This window comes from Lepus europaeus, chromosome 15 (genome assembly GCF_033115175.1).
Source record: "Lepus europaeus isolate LE1 chromosome 15, mLepTim1.pri, whole genome shotgun sequence".
Lineage (NCBI taxonomy): Eukaryota > Metazoa > Chordata > Mammalia > Lagomorpha > Leporidae > Lepus > Lepus europaeus.
Genome location: NC_084841.1, coordinates 70,453,988 through 70,466,571, shown reverse-complemented (window position 1 = coordinate 70,466,571; position 12,584 = coordinate 70,453,988). Strand labels below are relative to the sequence as shown.

The following is a 12,584-nucleotide window of genomic DNA, read 5'->3' as shown; positions in this document are numbered from 1 at the left end:
TTATATATATATATATATATATATATACACACACACACACACACATATATATAACATATGTATATATGTATGTATATATATTATATATGTGTATATATATTATACATATAATTATATATATTGTGTGTTATATGTGTTATATATATATGGTGCATATATCATGGTGTATGATGTGGATAGGACCTTGTCCAGACCCTGTTGTGTACGAGTGACTAATGCTGGCACTTTATCACCAGGAGCCCACGTTCCAGTACTGAGATATTAAGAGGACCTTTCTTTAGTCCCACAGGGTGCATACAGGTTATGCTGAGGTGTAGGTCTGGAGCACTGGAATTCAGGTAGCCTCTTCCCTAGATTCTGCAGGGTATACTCCAGTGACTTTCCTCCCAGCAACATGGCATCCCTGGCAGTGGATGTGGGAAAGGATTGGTGGGTGGTGGGGTGCACATTGTACTTTGTTTCTCCATCTCTGCTGGAGTTGAGAGTCTGTGCTATTTACATATCTTTTCACTTCCTTGTGAAGTTTTTCCCACGGTCTCTTCATTTCTATTATTTCACATATTAGAACCCTTTTCCGGGCAAGATGGCATCCCCCAACCAGGGAACCAGGATAGGAGTGGCGGGCAGCTATAGTTGGCAGCATCAAAGATGGTAGTGTGCTTTGGTCCTCTCACCTTCTCTTTCTCTCTGCCTCCTCCCTCCTAGTTTTCAGAGAGTCTGTGCAGTTTGCTGCTCCCATCACTTCTTTAGTGACGTGTTCTTCAGTCAGTTTCTCAGTTTTAATCCTTTATACATAGAACCGATTTCCCAGCAAGATGTCCCCCGCTAGGTCTCTGAGATAGGAACAGTGGCAGCAGTGCTATGCTTTGTTTCTCTCTCTGCTCTGCTGGATTTTGGAGTCCTCTTTGTAGTTCCTTTCTCTTTACTGAAGCTTCCCCTCAGACATCTTCCAGAAATGTGGTTCTTACCTCATTGTTTTGAAACTTTTTTCTGGCTGAGTTGAATGCAGATCTTCTCTATTCAGCCATGTTGGTCCTGGCCATTTTTTGGTAAAATTTACTGGTAAATCCTGTGGATATTTTCTTTGTGCAAAAGTCTATTAAGAAGAAAGGTTTCTTCTTAAAACTACTCAGGTAGTAGTTTTGTACTTCTCAGTTATGTCTCTGTTACTATTGTTAGGTTTTATTCTCTAGAAGTTTATTCATAATCTTTTAAGTTCTTGGCAGTGGTTACTTCTTGTTACATGATATTACGTGTTCTTTCTTTTTGTCTTGATCTCTTTCTTCATGGTTGATCAATTTTATTGGTCCTTTCAAAGAACAGTTGTTTAGATATTTTGGCTCTCTGAATTATGTGCTGTTCCCCATTTACTGAATGCTTATCTAATATTTTATTCTTTATACTTCTAAACTTTTATTTTGCATTTTTTTCCTAACTGAAAACCAGTGACTTTAGCTGATGCATAAAAAATGCATTCTTGTGCATTTTTTATGAAATATGCACTCTAAACCATGAATTTTCTCCTTTATGTACTCTTGACTATATCCATAAATTTTGAAATTAATGATGTTTGACACATTTTTTATTTCCTTTGTGATTTCTTTTTAGATGCTTGGGCTGTTTATTTTCTTTCATTATTTTTAATTTCATATCTTTTATAAAAATCAAATCTTGTAAATTTTTCTTTTTTTGTGTTAAATTTTCCCACTATAGTTATGGATTTAGCTTGTCTTTGTAGTTCTTTTAATTCTTGCTTTACACATTTTGATGCCATGTTGTAGGGAACATACAAATTTAGCATTGGTATAAATTTTATAATATTTTTGGTGTCAGCTTTTTTTTTTTTTTTTTTTGACAGGCAGAGTGGATAGAGAGAGAGACAGAGAGAAAGGTCTTCCTTTTTGCCGTTGGTTCACCCTATAATGGCCGCTGCGGCCGGCGCATCTCGCTGATCCAAAGCCAGGAGCCAGGTGCTTCTGGTCTTCCATGCTGGTGCAGGGCTCAAGGACTTGGGCCATCCTCCACTGCCTTCCCGGGCCATAGCAGAGAGCTGGCCTGGAAGAGGGGCAACCGGGATAGAATCCAGCGCCCCAACCGGGACTAGAATCCGGTGTGCCGGCGCTGCAAGGCAGAGGATTAGCCTGTTAAGCCACGGCGCCAGCCAGTGTCAGCATTTTAAGTGCTACATATTTATACAGATTGAGCATTCACAATATGAAATCGTAAGTACTCCAAAAACCAAAACATTTTTAACACTAACATAATGGCCCAGGTAGAAAATTCCATACTAATGTGACAGATCAAACTACAGGCATGCTGAAAATATTGTATAAAATTACTGTTGGTCTGTTGTATAAAGTATATGTGAAAAGGAAATGGATTTTGTGTTGATTTGGTTCCCAGCTCAAAGGCTTACTGTCTTATTATATATATCCCAATATTTCCAAAATGCAAAAAAAAAAAAAAAAAGAAAGAAAGAAACACTTCTGGTCCCAAGCATTTCAAATAAGGGATATTCTTTTTATTTATTTATTTATTTATTTATTTATTATTTTTTTTTTTTGACAGGCAGAGTGGACAGTGAGAGAGAGAGAGACAAAGGTCTCCCTTTGCCGTTGGTTCACCCTACAATGGCTGGCGCGCTGCGGCCGGCACACCGCGCTGATCCGAAGGCAGGAGCCAGGTGCTTCTCCTGGTCTCCCATGGGGTGCAGGGCCCAAGCACTTGGGCCATCCTCCACTGCACTCCTGGGCCACAGCAGAGAGCTGGCCTGGAAGAGGGGCAACCGGGACAGAATTCGGTGCCCCAACCGGGACTAGAACCCGGTGTGCCAGCGCCCCAAGGCAGAGGATTAGCCTATTGAGCTGCGGCGCCAGCCAGGGATATTCTTAAATAAATAAAAAAAGCTCTCCTGCCTGCTTTTTTTTCTCTCCTTCACTGCTTTGTTGGAGTGGTGTTTAATTCTTTGTTTTTCTCTGTTAGTGTAAAAAAATTATATTTGTGGGGTGGCATTGCAGAGGCCAGCCTAACCCTTTGCATCACAAGGACTGCCCCATGTTGGTTTGGTTTTGCACTGATCCAATTTGAGTCTGACCGGGGACTTCCTGGCTTGGGGACTGATCTCCTGCTCAGCAACACATTTTACAAACTGTCTCATTGGTAAGGCCACAGGGTTAGGCTGATCGTTTTTCTATTACTTTCAGAAGCCTCCTTTCTCACTTTATGTCCAGATTCTTAGCACCTTAGTAGCTTAAGAATCACTTCCTCAGGGCCAGTTTTGTGGTGTGAAGGGTTGGGCCATCGCCTGCAATGCCGGCACCCCATATGAGCATAGCTTTGAGTCCCGGCTGCTCCACTTCCAATCCAGCTCCCTGCTATGTGCCTAGGAGTGCAGTGGAGGGTGGCCCAGTGCTTGGGCCTCTGTGCCTACAGGGGGTTCCCGGAGGAAGCTCCTGACTCCAGGTGGCCATTTGGGCGGTGAACCAATGGATGGAAGATCTCTCAGTCTCTTTTTCTCTGTAACTATGCATTTTGAGTGAATAAAAATAAATCTTAAAAAAATTTATATTTGATTCTGCTATTCACTGAACACAAGTCAGTGACTTCTGAGACTCAAATGTTTCGTCCTCTTTCCAGACTATGCAGGGATCCTAGAAAAAAGCTTTTCAAACTTTAAATTCATCAGAATGTTTGGGATCTTATTAACATGAAGACTGTGATTTACAAATCTGGGCTCTGAGATTCTGTGTTTTTAACAAGCTTCCAGTACATTCAAATGCTGCTAGTACTTGGACCATAAGTTAACCATGTAGCCTAAAATTATTTTAACATTTGCACAGCTTTTAACTGTTAATATGGTTTATTTCAGTTGTGTATATTTTAAATTATACAACATATTATTTTGATTCTTTTATTTATCTTGTTATTGTTAGTATAACTGGATTTGTGGTTTGATATCTTTCCTTAATATTGCAAAGGTTCTAGTTTGAATTTTTGTTTGTTTTTAGTATTCTACTTGTTACCTTCTGGGTTTCCAGTGTATGTTTGTTAGAGCTTATCACTTTGTCTCTTATCCTTTCTTGGATTTTTTTTATCCTTTTGTGACTATGCTTTATTCTGGATCTTTTAGTCTATTGAAATCTGGCTGTATCCAATAAGCTTTAAAGGCAGCCAGTCTATTTTTCAGTTCTTTAATTTCTATTTGTTTTGTAAAGTCCATTGTCTTTTTTTAATGATTTGCAGATCTTTGATGATATTCATTGTTTTCTTTTACCTTTTTATACATAGGAAGTCTCCTATTTTTAAATTTTTGTTTTCTAATTCCAGTACCAGAATCATAATTCTGTTTATGTTGTCCTGTTGTTTGGCATTCCCAGTGTCTTCTTGTACCTGAATATCATTAATTGTGGATGGGTATTTAATATGTAGAAACACATTGAGTTCAAGATGATTATTACCATCTTGTAGTAAGTATTTTTGTTCTTGTCATGCCTGTGGGCACAGTCCAATTTTAGAAACAGATCTGTCTGGACTGACTAGTTGAGTTGAACTTGGTATGAGTTATACCAATTAAGTTGAACCTGATAGGTTGACTTGTTTCTGACTAGCCCTCACTATTTTGAACCCTAAAGGCAAAGGTTACCAAAGGCTCGCTTTTGGAGCACTGAGTTTTGCTTCTGTAATTCTGATATTGTTTTCTTTCTAATGCCTTAAAGCAGAAGCATAGACTCTTTGATCAGATTTTTACTCACCCTGAACAGTTAGATTGGTTCAAACTATCTTGTTCACTATAAGCAGAAGTGGAATTCCACTTCATATTTTTAATTTGTCTAGAAGCTTTCTCTGTGTGGTTAAATAACTTGGTAAGCTAAGTATCAAAACTGGAATTCCGACCTGTATTGCCATTGAATTGTTTTGTCTTTTGGTTGAATTGGAAAAAACTCATTAGGAAGAAAGCATAATAACATAGTGCCTAAAAATATGGTCTCTCTAGATGGGCTATCTGCATTTTTTAAGATTTGTTTTATTTGGCCGGCGCCATGGCTCAACAGGCTAATCCTCCGCCTAGCGGCGCCGTGGTTCAACAGGCTAATCCTCTGCCTTGCGGCGCCGGCACACCGGGTTCTAGTCCTGGTCGGGGTGCCAGATTCTGTCCCGGTTGCCCCTCTTCCAGGCCAGCTCTCTGCTGTGGCCCGGAAGTGCAGTGGAGGATGGCCCAAGTGCTTGGGCCCTGCACCCGCATGGGAGACCAGGAGAAGCACCTGGCTCCTGCCTTTGGATCAGCGCGATGAGCTGGCCGCAGTGCACCACCCTGGCGGCCATTATAGGGTGAACCAACGGCAAAGGGAGACCTTTCTCTCTGTCTCTCTCTCTCTCACTGTCCACTCTGCCTGTCAAAAAAAAAAATAATAACAATAAAAAAATAAAGAAGTTGTTAAAAAAAAAAGATTTGTTTTATTTTACTTGAAAGATTTTTTTTATTTTACTTGAAAGAGACAGATACAAATAGCTGCAGTAACCAGGGCTGGGCCAGGTCAAGGCCAAGATCCCAAGATTCCATCCAGATCTTCCACTTGGATGGCAGGGTCCCACTGCTCTTGAATATCATCCACTACCTTTCCAGTTGTTAGGAGGGAGCTGGATTGGAAACAGAGCAGCCAAGACTCAAACTGTCACCTCAATATGGGATGCTGGCATTACAAGCGGTTGTCTCAACCTTGCGTCACCACCCCAGGCCCTGCTCCTTCACTGATTAGCTTGATCTTGAGCAAATTTTTAACGTCAGCCAAGTACCTCATCTGGAAAGTGTTGGTGGAAATCAATGGCTATTTAGAGTTATTTCATGTAAATGTATGTTAAGTGTTTAGAACCATATTGGCACGTATTAAATAACTCAGCAAATGTTATTACATCTCACTGAGTACTTTGGCCGAATTTTCTCTGTGGGTAATCTAATAGCTGAGAACTAAATTTTTTATAATATGACATGAGGCTTTTACTTCATCCTTTATGTTTTGGGGTGATCTTTGTTTATGGTATGGTATTTTCTAGGTACTGGAAAATTTTATAAATTGTTCTCTTAGATGATTGGGCATCACTAAATATAAAATTTACTTTACTCATTTGTAGCTTACTCCATCTGGAAGCCTTTCTCTTATCAAATCAATGCATTTGATTAAGAATCCTGTGAAGACCTGTGACAAAGTTTATTCCTTGATTCAAAGTTTGACTTCTCAAATTAGACATCGAATGGAAGATCCCAAATCATCAGGTAAATAATGTATTTCTTAGAACATAAATAAAAGCTACTGTCCATTTACTATAACCATTTTTAAATTAGGTACACCTCAGTTGTCTTACTTTTAAATGAATACAGCAAAGAAATAATAGCTAAGTTGTGACTGCTTTTACCCATGACAGCACGAAGAAACATTTTCCTTTGATCATGTAATTACTTAGCATTGCTATATAGTTAGATGGTGAATGAGCAGCATGCAGAGGCACCACGAGATGACCTGTTCTAAAGATGGGTTGATTATTAACCTGGACAGCTTTGGCATCTTGGGCTTCTTACTGATAACATTGATCATTTGAACTGGTCATAATTTCTAAAATTCCTTTCTGCTGGAGATAGTTGACCTATGTTTCTTTCTCTTATTGTTATTAGAGTTATAATATCTGGAAAAGTTATTTTATGAATCCAGTTCCTAACCCAAGCATTTATACCTATATCCAACTCTTAAAAATATATGGTTGCTAGGGGCCGGTGCTATGGCACAGCGGGTTAATGCCCTGGCCTGAAGCACCGGCATCTCATATGGGTGCCAGTTCGAGACCCAGCTGCTCCACTTCCAATCCAGCTCTGCTGTGGCCTGGGAAAGCAGTAGAAGATGGCCCAAGTCCTTGGGCCCCTGAACCCATGTGGGATACCCGGAAGAAGCTCCTGGCCCCTGGCTTCGGATGGGTGCAGCTCTGGCTGTTGCGGCCAGTTGGGGAGTGAACCAGCAGATGGAAGATCTTTCTTTGTCTCTCTCTCTCTCTCTCTCTCTCTCTCTCTCTGCCTCTCCTCTCTCTGTGTAACTCTGACTTTCAAACAAATAAATCTTTAAGAAAAAAAGAATGTTAAAAATATATATGGTTGCTAATAATTTACATATATATGGTAATATTACCCTAGATTCTTTTTTTTTTAAAGATTTATTCATTTATTTGAAAGTCAGAGTTAGATAGAGAGACCCTAGATTCTTACAGTGTTACCTTTAAAAAGTTTCTAGTTACTGACATTATTTATATACTGTTAATCAGATTTTTAAATTGAGTGTACTGGAAATGTTGTGCTGTTTTAGATATTCAGCTTTACCATAGTGAAACACTGGAGCTTATGCTACGTAGATGGTCCAAGTTGGAGAAAGACTTTAAAACAAAGAATGGAAGATATGATATTAGTAAAATTCCTGACATATATGACTGTATAAAATATGATGTCCAACATAATGGTTCCTTGAAATTAGAAAATACAATGGAATTATACAGGCTTTCGAAAGCGTTAGCAGATATTGTCATCCCTCAGGTAAGTAAGTCTTGAGAATTTTTTTACACTGTTATATAAATAGAAAATTTAATATTTACTGGTGGATAAAAAATAGTTGGTGTACTTGTCCCTAGAAAACCTATAACTTATAAGAAATATGAATTTATATTTCAAGCTTTTTCTTGGGTATATTTGTGATGTTACTTGATTTTCTAAATAGTAGAATTGTAGTACCTTTTTTAAGATAGACCTTATTTTTTAGAGCAGTTTTAAGTTCACAGCAAATTGAGTGGAAGCATATAGATTTTCCATTCACTCCCTGCCCCCACACATGTACAGTCTTCCTGCTTTGTGAACACCCCCAGAGTATAGTAAACTGTTAAAACTTGATGAACCCACATTGATATAACATTGTCACTCAGGATCTGTGGTTTCCATCACCATTCACTCCCGTTGTTGCACATTCTTTAGGGTTAGACAAATCTGTAAAGGCAGTATCCATCATTAAAATACAATACAAAGTTGTTTCAATGCCCTCAGAATGTAGTGACCTAAAGAATTGATATTCCTGAAGAACAGTGATGTGCGAACAAACAACACTACTGAAAACCATGTAGAATAAAATACTTAAGCACTTATTGGACATCTGTTGTGCCCCTACCAGCTAAATATTATAGAAATGTGTGGGGGATGGGAGACATGCTTGTGAACCTATATAAAATTTTTTACTTGAAACCATTTTGAAAATAATGTTGAGAGATCAAGTTGTAAGTATTTACTATTTTGGGTGACATTGTTGGATCTTTTCATTATAGAAAAAGAAAAATTAAGTTGTAATCAGAATTCAAATAAAGTCCAGTCAAGTAGAGAATCAGACTGATAATGGAGAGGAGGTGACAAAACACAGTGAGATCACGACTCCAGGGGCACTTCAGTTGAAAAGTGCCCATTATGAAAAAACTATGTATGGATTTCCAAATTTACCAAGTAAATCTGCCTTTTCATTCCACTTTTGAACTACCTTGATCTTTTTAAAGATGCATTTATTTATTTATATGAAAGGCAGATTGACAGAGAGGGACAGGCAGTGAGAGAGATCTTCTATCCACTAGTTCACTCACCACATGGCCACAATAGCTTGTTTTCTTGATATTTCACTTGTAGTAATTCATAATTCTCATTAACTCATAGTAACTATAGACATCATTAAATTTAATACGTTTTTGGCATTTTTGCTTTCCACTTGTTAAAATAAAAGCATTAGCTAAAAGCTTTTTGCTTTTTCATTTAAGACCTCTGATTAAATTGAAGATGTTCATAAAGACTGTTCATCTGCCCGTCTTCAGATATTACTTACTTGCACTGCGAAGTCCTTCCAATGACATTCAATATTTTGGAAATAGTTTATTTGAAGTTTCAAAAAATGCAAACCACAAGTTGTCTAATGTTTACAAAGGCTTAATGAAATATTTGTTTCTCACTAGAATTCTTTAACTGAAGAGTGCATTTGTTAGAGCTCTTTGTCATTTTACCCTTTTTTCTAATATTATGTATTTTCTGCTCAGGAATATGGTATAACTAAAGCTGAAAAACTGGAAATTGCCAAAGGCTACTGTACTCCTCTAGTTAGAAAAATTCGCTCAGACCTTCAGAGGACACAAGATGATGACACTGTAAATAAACTCCACCCTGTGTAAGAGACTGTGCTAGTTATTTAAATCTATAGGCATCTCTTTTTGCGTACCTTGAATCTAAATTACTTTTCAGTGTTTCTGTGAAGAGATCAGTAGTATATCACTTGGCATATTGTGAACATAGAATTATGTAGGTAATCCTATCAGATAACTTCCATCCAGGGTTCTTTTTGGCTGCTATTTGGACGAAAACTAAGGTGAATGGGGAAAAAGGGATGTGTGTCATCACTCACCTGAGATCACCAGTGTGTGCCCCAGTCAACAGCGTCAGTGGCTGAGAGCTTTAGGACAGTTAGCCTCTGTCATTACTGCTGTCTACACTGAACATGGCTAAATAGTAAGTCTGTTCTTTCCCTGACTAGTCTGAAGTCCTAGTTAGTTCAGTTAGCATCATTTTAGATATCAACTAAGATTACTTCTCAATTCTGATTGGAAAAGTAGTAGATTCGATTCATTTATGATGATGTTTTATTTTAAGTAAGATTGCATTCCATTTTGTAAGATAATTCCACTATTCAGTAAGTTTTTAACTTACTGTTCTGTTTTAATACTGTCTGCTTTTAATTTTAGGTATTCCAGAGGTGTTCTGTCTCCTGAACGTCATGTCCGTACCAGATTATATTTTACCAGTGAAAGTCATGTACATTCTTTATTATCTATTCTTCGCTATGGTGCCTTATGCAATGTAAGTGGAATAAGTTATTTATTGCATTTCCTTGAATTGTTAATCAGATCACTAATAACTGCTATTTTTATGTGGAATTTTAATAATTCATCACTATGTTTACAATTTCACCATCATTTTCTTAAGTATTGACTATATTCCAAACACTGATAGAGTTTGAGAGTAAAGATGCCTTTTAAAGAAGATCCTTGAACATGCAAAGTATTTTAGAAGATGTTGTAAGCAGGTGGCTATGCAATAAAGAAAAGCTGATGGATTTGTCATTAAGGGACTTAAGTCATTTAGGGGTCAGAATTGACAAGACTTGATATTTGATTCGTTATTATGCCTTTTTACTACTATTAATTGGGGCCTTTGCTGGAGTTATTGACCATAGAATCTACAAGTGGCCTCTTCATGTGGCCTGCTTCCTAAAAATAATGCAGTTGGATTCCATCTGTGAGCTTCCTCAGTAAACAAGGTGCAAACGCATGGCATTTCTCTGAACTAACTTCTGGATCATACAGCATCACTTCTGCTGATCTCTGTCAGTTCTGGCAGTCACAGGGGTCTATCCAGATTAGATGGAGGGGAAATAATGCGCATCCTTAGGTGGGTGGGGTGTCACTGTAATACTGTGTGGGATTGAATAAATGTGACAGCCATCTCTGGAAAATACAGTCTGCTACAGTGTGCCTGTTTCCTACAATGTCTCACATTCTTCCCACATGCAAAACTCACTTAACCTCTCCCCTAATGCCAAATGCTCCAGGTATATCCTATTATAGCATAAACTTGAAGTCCAGGATCTTGTCATCTATACCAGCCATCCCTAAACTAGCAATAACATAAAAATTTTCTCTTGTTTTCCTTTGTATTTTTTGGTATACAGAAGTACACACATCTACAAATAGACTTAAAAGATACAGAAAATTTGCATCACCTTTTAATTACATTTTTCCATGAAATTTTTGAAGGCCCCTTATACATAAGAAGTGAGCTTTAAGGGAAAATTGATTTAATTTTAATTTACTTTTTAAATAAAGGACTGTGATGGTTGGGTATATGTCTTGTTTTCTGATCTATATTGGGCCTTGGGAATAGTTATTAAAGTTAACCTAAGACTGTTTCAATATTCTGTTCCCATCACAATTTCAAGCTAATTTATTCTTTCTTTTGTATTAAAAAAAAAAAAATTTGAGAGAGCAAGCTCCTATCTGCTGGTTCCCTCTTCAAATGCCAGTTACTTTAACTGTTGCCTTTCAAGGTCTTCATTGGCAGGAAGTCGAGAGCTAGAACAGGGAATCAGATTCATCACTAGGAAGGGGAACACGAGTGTCACAGGTGTCCTAACTGCTAAGCTAAACATCTACTCCCTCTATGTTCTTTCTTGTTTTGGTTTCTTAACTCATTAAGGAATAACAGTGTGACATCCTTACATACATATATGGATTAGAAGAAAGTTAGTGATACCGAAAATGATCTTTAATTAATAAGAGCTTATACATCCAGTAGCAATAATGAAATTGTTTTTGAGGACAAGACATGTGAAGATACTTCAGAAAATTCATGGAAAAATGGAATTGAACAATAAGTTTCTTGTGGTGCCAAAAAATTTAAATCCATGCATATTTTTCTAATAGTAAAATTTTCTGTAAACATTTGAAGACCCCTTCTGTATCTCTTCCACGGTCCTCCTTGTGACCTGTTGCACATAGCTGTGCAGAAGGTACCAGAAACATTCAAGACAGGAACCAAGAAAGCCTGTATTTGGAGTGTAGTAGTGAATGCTTGGTAAAGTGGAAGCAGATAAGGTTGAAGGGCAGGCCTTTGTATTCTAAGGGGATTAAGAGACCGTTTAAGCAGGGAAGTGGGTGGCTTTGGTTACTGTGTAGACTAGAAATAGGCGCGAGAAGATATGAGGAATTCAGTTAGAAAACTTACAGTGGTCTTAAAGATACTTATGCTTTGGACTAAAGTAACGGCAGGAGATCTAGAGCTTGTTGAACACTGGCTGAACTTCTAAAGCAAAAACCTAACAAATCCATTCTGTGCTCCCAGGAAAAAACAAATTACCTGTATTACTAATGTGAAAAGTAAAGTGTATACCAAAATGATGAGCTATGTTCTGATATTTGAAAAATAATTATTTGAACTATACAAACACTTAACTATCCTTTTGAGAGTAATATTCTTAAAACTGGTCAACCTCTTCCCAATTGAAATTTTTCATTATTCAGATGGATTGAGCAAAATCTCCCTCTGTAATAGATTATTTGAAAAAATTTTTTGAGAAAATGAGATACAGACAAGACTCATGGAATATATAATGGCACTTAATTTTTAGAAGATCTTTGTGGCTTCTTACATTTTAATTATGTTCAGGAAGATACTACTAAGTATCATTTAATTTTTTCTGTTCATTAGAGCAGACCTGGCAAAATCACTAGATGGTGTTCTTAACGATACAGAATCACAGAGTCCAACATGCCTGCTCACTTGATGAAAATTTTCAGTATTTTGGCCAGCGCCGTGGCTTAACAGGCTGATCTTCCGCCTTGCGGTGCCAGCACACCGGGTTCTAGTCCCTGTCGGGGCGCCGGATTCTATCCCGGTTGCCCCTCTTCCAGGCCAGCTCTCTGCTGTGGCCCGGGAGTGCAGTGGAGGATGGCCCAAGTCCTTGGGCCCTGCACCC

At 38.0% G+C, this 12,584-nt stretch overlaps 1 protein-coding gene across 14 annotated transcripts in view; it reads left to right on the top strand.

Moving 5' to 3' along the window:
- PPIP5K2 (diphosphoinositol pentakisphosphate kinase 2) overlaps nucleotides 1–12,584 on the top strand; it is an 87,775-nt gene that overhangs the window by 41,288 nt on the left and 33,903 nt on the right. For all 14 annotated transcript variants that reach the window (XM_062212336.1, XM_062212346.1, XM_062212339.1 and 11 more), the window contains 4 exons: nucleotides 6,130–6,271; nucleotides 7,347–7,570; nucleotides 9,097–9,224; nucleotides 9,796–9,910. In XM_062212336.1, the coding sequence (XP_062068320.1) occupies nucleotides 6,130–6,271; nucleotides 7,347–7,570; nucleotides 9,097–9,224; nucleotides 9,796–9,910 (609 nt within the window). The remainder of the gene's footprint in view (nucleotides 1–6,129; nucleotides 6,272–7,346; nucleotides 7,571–9,096; nucleotides 9,225–9,795; nucleotides 9,911–12,584) is intronic.